Source organism: Oncorhynchus mykiss, chromosome 22, assembly GCF_057628025.1.
Source record: "Oncorhynchus mykiss isolate SJ-2025 chromosome 22, ASM5762802v1, whole genome shotgun sequence".
Taxonomy (NCBI): domain Eukaryota; kingdom Metazoa; phylum Chordata; class Actinopteri; order Salmoniformes; family Salmonidae; genus Oncorhynchus; species Oncorhynchus mykiss.
This window is the reverse complement of record NC_143043.1, coordinates 58,483,841-58,496,304: the sequence shown is the minus strand read 5'-3', so window position 1 is coordinate 58,496,304 and position 12,464 is coordinate 58,483,841. Positions and strand designations below refer to the sequence as shown.

At 40.7% G+C, this 12,464-nt stretch overlaps 1 protein-coding gene across 2 annotated transcripts in view; it reads right to left on the bottom strand.

Moving 5' to 3' along the window:
• The window catches only part of spopla (speckle type BTB/POZ protein like a), a 110,473-nt gene that overhangs the window by 76,430 nt on the left and 21,579 nt on the right, over positions 1–12,464 (bottom strand). Inside the window, exons 2-5 of one of the 2 annotated variants that reach the window (XM_036959444.2) lie at positions 11,539–11,663; positions 3,164–3,285; positions 2,862–3,013; positions 1,769–1,896 (exon numbers count right to left, since the gene is read on the bottom strand). In XM_036959444.2, coding sequence (XP_036815339.1) covers positions 1,769–1,896; positions 2,862–3,013; positions 3,164–3,261 — 378 coding nt within the window. In that variant the 5' untranslated portion in view covers positions 3,262–3,285; positions 11,539–11,663. The remainder of the gene's footprint in view (positions 1–1,768; positions 1,897–2,861; positions 3,014–3,163; positions 3,286–11,538; positions 11,664–12,464) is intronic. The other variant, XM_036959443.2, reaches the window with a different exon arrangement.

Below are 12,464 nucleotides of genomic sequence, written 5' to 3'. Positions count from 1 at the left end.
AGAAACTAGGGCCTGTATGACCTGCTTTACTCAAAGCCAGTGGCATGTCATTAGTAAAGATTTTTAAAAAGTAAGAGGCCTAAACAGCTACCCTGGGGAATTCCTGATTCTACCTGCTATTATGTTGGAGACGCTTCCATTAAAGAACACCCTCTGTGTTCTGTTAGACAGGTAACTCTTTATCCATAATATAACAGGTGGTTAAAACACATATGTTTTTCCAGCAGCAGACTATGATCGTTAAATGTCAAAAGCTAAACTGAAGTCTAACAAAACATATTTTTACCATCAATTTCTTGAACAGAGCTATGCTCAACCATTATGCATCAAAGCTAAAGGAACTGAATAATATTAAGAAATGCTATAGATGAAAGGAAAGTAGTGTGGAAACCTACCAAAAAACAATTAGGCAACAACAAATTCCATCCCTTTTAGACAACTTCTTGGACAAAAAAATGCCACTGTAATAGTGAAGGTGTAAACTTGGGAGTAGAGAACCTAAACAGTATATTTGACCTATCAGCTTCAAATCAAATCAAACTTTATGAATTACCTGTTGCACAACATTCGGCGCAGGTGTTGGTAACTGTTTGTGCAACAGATCATTCATAAGTTTACCTAAGTAGTTAGATGGTTTGTCATTAATTGTATTAGATAGACATGCCTCTAATATCCGTGTACATTATTGACCCGTGACTGACAATTTTGAAGTACGTTAGCTAAAACCGTCTATTTAAGTCGGCAATAGAAAAAATGCCTGTCTATCATGTTCCTTTATTGGGTAAAAACAAACCGTCACACCAAAACTAGTGGACAAATGAAGATGTATTGTCTACGCATCCCTCTAAACCCCGCCCTTCACGGAGAAATAATGCCAAAACTCACAATCAAACAGACTGGCAGTGAAAACAAAGAAACAGACATCGAAAGCAAAGATATGAGTAGCGTAACCAAAGGGTAGTGCATGCAGGCAAGAGCGTAGGCAAAATGTATTCAATAGGATTGTTTGCAAGGAAAGTTTAACCAAAAACTATTTTTGTATTCGCTTGGAAATATATATTTTTTAATCGTCTGTCATATCAAATCAAATTTATTTTATTTTTCAATTATTATTATTTTTTTTTCATCAAATGTATTTATATAGCCCTTCGTCCATCAGCTGATATCTCAAAGTGCTGTACAGAAACCCAGCCTAAAACCCCAAACAGCAAGCAATGCAGGTGTAGAAGCAAGCATAGAGTTTTGCTCTCGCTTTAAAATGATTTGCTTACAAGTTTTGGGGTTTTGCATTTGATGCCTTATTTTTGTTAACAATTCTATACATTTTGCTTTCGAATGTTTGGTTTTTGATTTCAACATCCATTATTTCCCCTGTCCTCGAAAACATGTTTACATTCTCAACTTTATTTTTCATGTTCCCGATTTAGTTTATTTTGAATTCAATACATATGGCGTGAAATTGACCCCATACCATGTAGACTGTGTCAAAGAGCATCCTAAATAACTTCACCCTACACACACAAAAAAACAAAAACATTTTGGAACCAACTTCCCCCTAAAGCTAGGACAGAAGAGTCCATGCCCATCTTCTGAAAACATCTAAAACCCTACCTCTTCAAAGAGTATCTTTCCCCCCTTACCATCTCTGACTCTGCTTACTATGACTGTGATGTGTGGTTGTCCCACCTAGCTATCTGAAGATGAATGCACAAACCGTAAGTCACTCCGTATAAGTGTCTGCTAAATGACTCAAATGTAAATGTCTTACCTCACAGAAGAGGGTGAGTTTGTCATCAGGTAACAGCCCATTGGCTTCATCAAGCAGGAAATCTCTTCTAATAAACTTTTTGAAGCCCCAGTCTTTCCCCTGGACAAACCGATAGGCTCTTTGGCTTTCTGCAGGGAGGAGGAAGAATCCAAAACACACTTAGTTTGTGTCTATAAGGCTCTAACTAGGATAATACAAGTAAACAGTATGTTATTTGAACGATGTGTTGGGGATGAATCAGAATTAGTTGGGTAACATAGATAAGATGTTTTATTTTCATTATATGCTTGTGAGTTACTTGTCATTTAGAATGTATCTTGTTGTACTATAGTGGTGGCCATTTGCAGTTATCCTTTCTCTGTCCTGGGTTCAGTTACTTGGGCCGCAGAGGGGAGAGGTCAAGCTTGTCGTCATGTGTAAACGTATATTTTAAACCATGTGAAGGGATGATTGAGGGGGAACCAATAATCTCTTGGCTCCACAATGTCTGTGTGCCAGTCACTCCCTACTTTTCCCATCTGGGAGAGGAGGATGGCAGTGTCTGGAACCATTCTATGTTCCCTCTCTGGTTGCCCTTATCTTGACCTAGAGGCTCACTTTCCTCTCCGTGAGCTTGTCCAGAATGGATTGTATTTGGGATGGGAGTGTCTAAAATGACAATTGATATATATCATTGGGTGAGGTAATGTCTTGGTACCATTTTGTACCAAGAACGAGATAAGAGCTTTGTTTAGGAGACCAAACTGAACGATAATTTATAGCCAATGCTGTCTGGCTATGGGATACTCCTCTCTGAAGTAAAGTCTTTCTTTGTGTAAGTTCCTAAGACCTGTGGTTTGTCATGTCGACTAAGGGGGGGGTGGATCTTTGCTATAAAAGATCTCAGTTGCCATTATGTTGGCCACTCAACTTTTCATTAGAGATACTGAAATGTTGAAAGTCAAAATGCTATTGCAAAAGCTTAATTATTATTAAAGGTGAAGATTAAGCATAACTCTGAGTGGTGTGTGATTTGCTCTCTCACCATTTGGTAATTAAGGAAATTTCCACGACAGATGATATCCATAAAGTAACAGTTTTGTCTGTTACTTACCCATAGCTTTAGTCTCTTCTCTTTTAGTGTTCAATAAGGAAAACTTGAACTTTGCTCTGACTTCACTTTTTGGACAACTAACAAGAAGTAAATACAACGACAGATAATCTTTGCTTTCATCATCCAGTCCTTTTGGGTTGACTCTCAGACACCTGGGCAGGAAACAGAGGAGGAACCAAACAGAATATTAGTTCAGCGGAGGCTGTATCACTCCAGTTGTTATTCACAAAGAAACAACAAGCTGTTGAGATCAAGATGATACTCTTTCTCCTGACTATAAGCAAGTTACAATGAAAGTTTACCATTTCATCTTGTCGTTGGGTCCAGAGGAGAAGGTGGAACTCTTTAAGACCTCCCCCATCTCCTCTCTACAGAAACTGAAGTTGTTGATGGTCCACATGTAGGAGAACTTGACTACTTTCACCTGAAACAAAAAGGCAACAATCACAATGCTTCCATCCACTTCAAAAGACAGCCTTTCTTTTTTATTTAGATCCTGTGATGCAGTTGGAATCAGTTGCTGGGACTGCTAGTCTCTGTCCAGTGATCCTGCCAACCAAGGCCAGGTCTGAGGAGCTATTTGGCGTAGCAGCTAGCCTAGCGGTGTTTCCTTGAGGGCTTGAACACAGCCCACAACGCGGTTAGCCATTGTGGCTGGGACTGGGGATTGGGTTTATGGCTGTCTAGTTCCCTGCTGTTTGTTGTTTTCCATCTTCCCTGTGACCTGCCCTGTCTAGAACTGAGAGGAGTAACAGTATAACCTACGTTGCTAGCTACCATGACAAAGACCAAAGCCAGTGGGAGTACCGTTGAGGACAGTGGTGTCTATCATACGTGAAGGATTTTTTTAAACAAACAAAAATAGTTCTACAAGCAGTTGTTACAACAAGAAAATAGCTTCAAGTGTTTTGTCCAAATACTGGTGGATTCAACTAATAAAATAATGGATGACCTGACCAGAGAGGTCCAAGACCTGAAGAACAGTTTGCAGTTCTCCCAGGATCAGCTCAATGAGTGGAAACAGGAGAACAGCAAGATGACAGCAATCTGTAAGTCATTGAGCGAGTTCAAGGCGGAACAACATGGTTGAGGATAAAGTGAGGGGAAATGGACCACAGGAAGATTGAGGTGGAACGCGAACACAGGACTGTAAAACCCACCACTATCCAGGTGACAGGCCCAGGCCGATAGTGGTCAAGTTCCTGAGGTTGAAGGACAAGGTAGCTGTTCTTTAAAGAGCCAAGAACTTGAGAGGAACATATATCTTCCTGAAAAAGGACTAGCCTGAAACCGAAGAGGAAAGAACTTATCCCAGCCATAAAAGCTGCCAGAGTGCGTGGGGACATTGCTTACATCCGTAATCACAGGCTCATTGTCCACCCTCCCGCCCAGAATCCAGGAAGGGATGAGAGAGCCAAGTCTATGGGTTCATAGCTTCAACTCCGCAGCACACACACTTACAGACACTAACTGATTAATGGACTGCTGAATGTATATTTTTTTTCTCTTGCTTTGTTTGTTCTTTTCAGTGTTAAGTCTAACTCTGATAAGCTACCCAGGAAAGGGCTTAAAATAGTCCATATTAATATATGTAGCCTTAGAAATAAGGTTCATGAAATCAATAACTTGCTAACACCACATAACATTCATATTACCTACTATATATATGTATATACTGTATATATACAGTGGGGAGAACAAGTACTTGATACACTGCCGATTTTGCAGCTTTTCCTACTTACAAAGGATGTAGAGGTCTGTAATTTTTATCATAGGTACACTTCAATTGAGAGACGGAATCTAAAACAAAAATCCAGAAAATCACATTGTGTGATTTTTAAGTAATAGCTTAGTGCCTGTTTTTTAAAATCAAAATGCGTTTTTTGGGCAGAAATGCCTGGAACATGTGAACTTTCATGTGCCTTAACATCAAACTTGAATGCCATCTATAAATACGAATAAAATTGTTAAATTACGTGCCTACTTGGTTTAGCCACAGAAAAAGTTAGCAACCTTCCCGCTAGCCATGATTGGCTTAGGGGCTGGACATGCCGAGAGATGAGTTTGGATTGGTCTACCATATAGCACACATCTGTCTATTGGACCTGGTCAGTATGTTTAGGTAATCATTTCTAACGCTGCTTTAAAAAAAAATATTGTTTAGTGATACTGCATAAACCTAATGTCAAGTTAAAGTACTGTTAGCTAGCTAATGTTAGCAGGCTGGCTCACTAGCTAACATTATGTGTTTGCTCTCCACTTTCTGGAGGACCGAGTTTTGAAATCAGTGGAATTCGAGTATGATAACTAAGGAGATGGAGAAAACACCAGTCTGGATTACATCGTCTAACTAAGGCAACCATGCATGGCATCAGACAGGAGACCCGTCCAACCAAGATGTATACTGGTAAGATTTTCAGATATTACAATTTCTAGTTTTGACAGAAAGTGGTTTAATTTCAAGTGTACTTCAACGTTATGTGTATGATCTTATTCTTCGTATCTCAGACACATGCTTGACTAGTTATAGTCATAGAACCTGGTTGGTTAGCTACCTGCAGATTCATGCAGGGTAGTAATGTCATAAATTGTGATTATGGTCCATTGTTTAGCTAGCTAGCTATCTAGCTACATGTCTTACAAAAACACACAATTTGACAAAGGATTTTCATTTCAAGTTAAAGTGTACTGTTAGCTAGCTAGCTAAAAAAAAGCAAGTCCAAAAAGCAAGTCCTGCAGGCTCTAGTTTTATCTTGATTATTGTCCAGTTGTGTGGTCCAGTTCTGCAAGGAAAGACCTAGTTAAACTGCAGATGGCCCAGAACAGAGAGGCACGTCTTGCTCTTCGTTGTAATCAGAGGGCTGATATTAACACTATGCTGCCAGTCTCTCTTGGCTAAGAGTTGAGGACAGACTGACTGCGTCACTTCTTGTTTTTATAAGAAACAATCATGTGTTGAAAATCCCAAATTGTTTGCATAGTCAACTTACACACAGCTCTGACACACACACTTACCCCTTGAAAATAAAAGAGAGCCGCACACTCTAGGAGCTCAGATGCAATAATTTAATTTACACACACTTATCCCCCCAGACATGCCACCAGGGGTCTTTTCACAGTCCCCAAATCCAGAACAAATTCAAGGAAACGGACAGTATTATATAGAGCCCTTATTGCATGGAACTCAGTTCCATCTCATATTGCTCAAATAAACAGCAAACCTGTTTTCAAAAAACAGATAAAGCAACACCTCACGGCACAACGCCTCTCCCCTATTGGACAGTTTGTGTCTATGTATTGATATGCAGGCTGTGTGTGCCTTTAAAAAATCATAATAATAATTGTAGTTCTGTCCTTGAGATTTTCTTGTCTATTAATGTTCTGTATTATGTTTCATGTTCTGTGTGGACCCCAGGAAGAGTAGCTGCTGCTTTTGCTACAGCTTATGAGGATCCTAATAAAATACCAAATACTAAAATCAAAACAATATGAGGACAAACCAAAAATGTTTGGTGATCGGAGCTAGTGAACTAATCTAACAGATTTCTGCCATGTCTGAGAGCATACAGCGACTTCAGAAAGTATTCACACCTGTGTTACAGCCTCAAAACGGATTTAACATATTTTTTCCCTACAATTCTACACACAATACCCCATTTATCTCAATCTCGTCATTCAAAGACTCAGTCATGGACACTCTTACTGACAGTTGTGGCTGTTTCGCAAGATGTATTGTTGTCGCTACCTTCCTGCCCTTTGTGCTGTTGTCTGGGCCCAAAAATGTTTGTACCATTTTTTGTCCTCCTACCATGTTGTGCTGCTGCCGTGTTGTCATGTTGTGTTGCTACCATGTTGTGTCGTCATGTGTTGCTGCCTTGCTATGTTGTTGTCTTATAGGTCTCTTTTTATGTGGTGTTGTCTCTTGCCGTGATGTGTGTTTTGTCCTATATTTTTATTTGATTTATTTTTAATCCCAGCCCCCGTCCCCGCAGGAGGCTTTTGCCTTTTGGTAGGCCGTCATTGTAAATAACTATTTGTTCTTAACTGACTTGCCTAGTTAAATAAAGGTTAAATAAAATAAAATAATAATAATGACAAAGTGAAAACATGTTTTTAGACATTTTTGCTAATTCATTTTAAATTAAATGTAATTCCTTTACATAAGTATTTACACCCCTGAGTCATACATGTTAGAATCAATCACCTTTGGCAGTGATTACAGCTGTGAGTCTTTCAGGGCAAGTCTCTAAGAGCTTTTCATACTTGGATTGTACAACATTTGCACCTTATTCTTTTTTAAATTATTCAAGCTCTGTCAAGTTGATTGTTGATCATTGCTAGGCAGCCATTTGCATGTCTTGCCATAGATTTTCAAGCCAATTTAATTAAAAACTGTAACTATGCCACTCAGGAACATTCACTGTCTTCTTGGTATACAACTGCAGCATAGATTGGGCCTTGTGTTTTAGGTTATTATCCTGCTGAAAGGTGAATTCATGTCCCAGTGTCTGGTGGAAAGCAAACTGAACCAGGTTTTCCTCCAGGATTTTGTCTGTGCTTAGCTCCATTCCATTTAATTTTATCCTCAAAAACTCCCCAGTACTTAACGATTACAAGCATACCCATAACAGAATGCAGCCACAACTATGTGTCACGACTTCTGCCGAAGTCGTTGCCTCTCCTTGTTCGGGCGGTGCTCGGCGTTCGACGTCACCGGTCTTCTAGCCATCATTGATCCATTTTTCATTGGTTTTGTTTTGTCTTCCCACACACCTGTTTTCAATCCTATGCATTACCTGCTGTGTATTTAACTCTCTGTTTCCCCTCATGTCTTTGTCAGAGATTGTTTTATTGTCAGTGTTGTTATTTTGTTGTGTTGGTGCGCGACGGGTCCTCGTACCCATGTTTTTTCATGTCTGTACGTTTTAGTGTTATGGAGCATGTTCTGTTGTCATTTATTAAAAGACTCCATTTACACTTCATTTTGACTCTCCTGCACCTGACTTCCCTGCCACCTATACACACGGCGCTGACACTATGCTTGAAAATATGGAGCGTGGTAGTCATGTGGATTTTCCCCATACATAAAACTTGGTATTCAGGACAAAAACATAATTTGCTTTGCAACATTTTTTGCAGTATTACTTTAGTGCAAACAGGATGCATGTTTTGGAATATTTGCATTCTGTACAGGTTTCCTCTTTTACACTGTCAATTGGGTTAGTATTGTGGAGTAACTACAATGTTGTTGATCCACCCTCAGCTTTCTCCTATCACAGCCATTCAACTCTGTAACTGTTTTAATCCTTAAAAACCTCTCTGGGATAGGGTCTAGTTTCTTGAATTTCCGCATGTCTGACGTGCCCAAGGTAAACTGCCTGTTACTCAGGCCCGGAAGCTAGGATATGCAAATAATTGGTAGCATTGATAGAAAAAACGTTGAAGTTTCTAAAACTGTTAAAAATAATGTATGTGAGTATAACATAATTGATATGGCAGGCAAAAATCAGAAGAAAATCCAACCTAAACAACAAAAAAATAAATTGGAGCTCCCAGTCCTTTCAATGCAAAGCTATTGCTCATATATACACTGCTCAAAAAAATAAAGGGAACACTTAAACAACACAATGTAACTCCAAGTCAATCACACTTCTGTGAAATCAAACTGTCCACTTAGGAAGCAACACTGATTGACAATAAATTTCACATGCTGTTGTGCAAATGGAATAGACAACAGGTGGAAATTATAGGCAATTAGCAAGACCCCCCCAATATAGGAGTGGTTCTGCAGGTGATAACCACAGACCACTTCTCAGTTCCAATGCTTCCTGGCTGATGTTTTGGTCACTTTTGAATGCTGGCGGTGCTTTCACTCTAGTGGTAGCATGAGACGGAGTCTACAACCCACACAAGTGGCTCAGGTAGTGCAGCTCATCCAGGATGCCACATCATTGCGAGCTGTGGCAAGAAGGTTTGCTGTGTTTGTCAGCGTAGTGTCCAGAGAATGGAGGCGCTACCAGGAGACAGGCCAATACATCAGGAGATGTGGAGGAGGCCGTAGGAGGTCAACAACCCAGCAGCAGGACCGCTACCTCCGCCTTTGTGCAAGGAACAGCAGGAGGAGCACTGCCAGAGCCCTGCAAAATGACCTCCAGCAGGCCACAAATGTCCATGTGTCTGCTCAAACGGTCAGAAACAGACTCCATGAGGGTGGTAGGAGGACGTTTGGCATTTGCCAGAGAACACCAATATTGGCAAATTCGCCACTGGCGCCCTGTGCTCTTCACAGATGAAAGCAGGTTCACACTGAGCACATGTGACAGACGTGACAGTCTGGAGACGCCGTGGAGAAAGTTCTGCTGCCTGCAACATCCTCCAGCATGACCGGTTTGGCGATGGGTCAGTCATGGTGTGGGGTGGCATTTCTTTGGGGGGGCCGCACAGCCCTCCATGTGCTTGCCAGAGGTACTCTGACTGCCATTAGGTACCGAGATGAGATCCTCAGACCCCTTGTGAGACCATATGTTGGCCCTGGGTTCCTCCGAATGCAAGACACTGCTAAACCTCATGTGGCTGGAGTGTGTCAGCAGTTCCTGCAAGAGGAAGGCATTGATGCTATGGACTGGCCCGCCCGTTCCCCAGACCTGAATCCAATTGAGCACATCTGGGACATCATGTCTCGCTCCATCCACCAACGCCACGTTGCACCACAGACTGTCCAGGAGTTGGCAGATGCTTTAGTCCAGGTCTGGGAGGAGATCCCTCAGGAGACCATCACCACCTCATCAGGAGCATGCCCAGGCGTTGTAGGGAGGTCATACAGGCACGGGGAGGCCACATACTCTACTGAGCCTCATTTTGACTTGTTTCAAGGACATTACATCAAAGTTGGATCAGCCTGTAGTGTGGTTTTCCACTTTAATTTTGAGTGTGACTCCAAATCCAGACCTCCATGGGTTGATAAATTTGATTTCCATTGATAATTTGTGTGTGATTTTGTTGTCAGCACATTCAACTATGTAAAGAAAAAGTATTTAATAAGAATATTTCATTCATTCAGATCTAAGATTTGTTATTTTAGTGTTCCCTTTATTTTTTTGAGCAGTGTATTTCCATCTCCCAGATTGCAGTACCTATGGCTTCCACTAAATGTCAGTCTTTATACAAGGTTTCAGGCTTGTTTCTTGAAATATGAACAAGTAATTTGAGTTTTTCTGAAGGTAACTCCATAAGAAAAGTAGTCTTTCAGGGTGCGTGAATGAGGGTGCGCTCTTCATTATTTTTCTTTCCTATTGAACATACTACTTTCCGTGTTAAATATTATAGTTTATTTACATTTTAGAGTACCTGAGGATAAATTCGAAATGTTGTTTGACTTGTTTGGACAAAGTTTACCGTAGCTTTTTGGATTACTTTGTTTGCATGTTGAACAATCAACATGAAATCAATAGCACCAACTAAAAATACTTTTTGGGGGAAAAAAAAGGACTTCATCTAACAAAACAACCATTCATTGTGTAGCTGGGACCCTTGGGATTGCAAACAGAGGAATATCTTCAAAAGGTAAGTGATTTATTTAATCGCTATTTGTGATTTTGTGAAGCCTGTGGTGGTTGAAAAATATTTTGTGGGGCGCCGTCCTCAGACAATCACATGGTATGCTTTCGCCGTAAATCTGACAACACAGTTGGATTAACAAGAAGTTAAGCTTTTAAATTATATAAGAATTATATAAGTATGTTCATGAATGTTTAATTTTACGAATATTTATTTGAATTGCGCACCCTCCAATTTCACCGGTAGCGGGACGCCTATCCCTATTAAGAGTCTAGCATTACTGCTATTAGCCCATAGAAGCGCATTGATTAACTAATTCATACATGGAAAAAGTTCAATAAATAAAGGAAGTTTATTTTAATGTCTGTCCTATATCTGAGAGATATAGTGCATTTGGAAAGTATTCAGACTTTTTCAACAAAGTACTGAGTAAAAGGTCTGAATACTTATGTAAATGTGATATCAGTTTTTATTTTTTATAAATCTGTAAAAATGTCTAAAAACCTGTTTTCACTTTGTCATTATGGGGTATTCTGATGTCATTATGGGGTATTGTGATGTCATTATGGGGTATTGAGTGACGATTGATGAAGAAAAAACAAACTTAATCCATTTTAGAATAAGGTTGTAAAGTAACAAAATGTGGAAAAAGGGAAGGGCTCTGAATACTTTCTGAATGCACTGTATAAGAAATATCAATAATTCATTATTTTATTTAACAACAAAAAATAAATAAAGAAAATCGCACTAAACCTCTTCCATATACACCTTCCTGATATTGAGTTGCACCCCATTCTGCCCTCAGACCTTACATATAAATTGAATGTGTGGGGTACAGAGATGAGGTAGTAATTTAAAAAAAATCAAGGTAAACACTATTATTGAACATGGAATGAGTCCATGCAACTTATTATGTAATTTGTTAAGCACATTTTTACTCCTGAACATATTTAGGCTTGCCATAACAAAGGGGTTGAATACTTATTGACTCAGCTTTTCATTTTTAATTAACTTGTAAAAATGTCTAAAAACATAATTCCACTTTATAATTCTAATGGGTGTGAATACTTTCTTTGGGCACTAGATGTTAATAAACGAGAGGCAGTGGACAGACACACACCTACCTGTGTGTAACACCAGCTCTCTGCCACAGGTCCAGTAGACATGTCCCCTGGTGGAGGAGGGGTAGGAACCCGTGACATGGCCAGCTTCCCCCTCAGCAGCAGCTTTAACACTTAACCTTTCCTACAGGGGAGCAGAGGAGCGGTTAAGACTAATAAACAACCTTCTAAACCTAAACATCAGACTGGGACTGGGCCATCAGCACTCCATTACCACATCAGATGACAAGTCATAACATTCTACTGAAACCAGGTTAGAGGTTAAGGAACAGGGTTTGAAGAGGGGAAGGGGAGAGAGAGACATGGGGAAGGGGAGAGAGAGAGATGGGGAAGAGGAGAGAGAGAGAAGGGGGAAGGGGAGAGAGCGGGGAGGGAACGATAGAAAGAGAGGGGAAGGGGTGAGAGAGCGAGAAGGGGGAAAGGGGAGAGAGAGAGGGGAAGGGAAGAGAGGGGGAAGGGGAGAGAGTGAGAGAGGGGAAGGGGCGAGAGATCGAGAGAGGGGAAGGGGGAAGGGGCGAGATCGAGAGATGGGGGGAGGGGACATAGAAAGGAGAAAGGGGGAAGGGGAGAGAGACCGACCGACCGGGAGAGACCGAGACCGAGAGAGAGACAGAGACAGAGACCGAGAGAGAGAGACAGAGAGACCGAGAGAGAGAGACAGAGACCGAGAGAAAGAGGCAGACAGACCGAGAGAGACAGAGACAGACAGAGACAGCCAGACAGAGAGAGAGAGAGAGAGACAGCCAGACAGACAGAGAGAGACAGCTAGACAGACAGACAGAGAGAGAGAGAGAGAGAGAGAGAGAGAAGGGGAGCAAAATCCCAATCTACTTGAACGGAGCAAAAATCAACCATGAGGCATCGAAGCCAAACAGTTAAGAAATGATATAGATGGAAGGTGTAGAAACCAAAAAACTATTGGCCA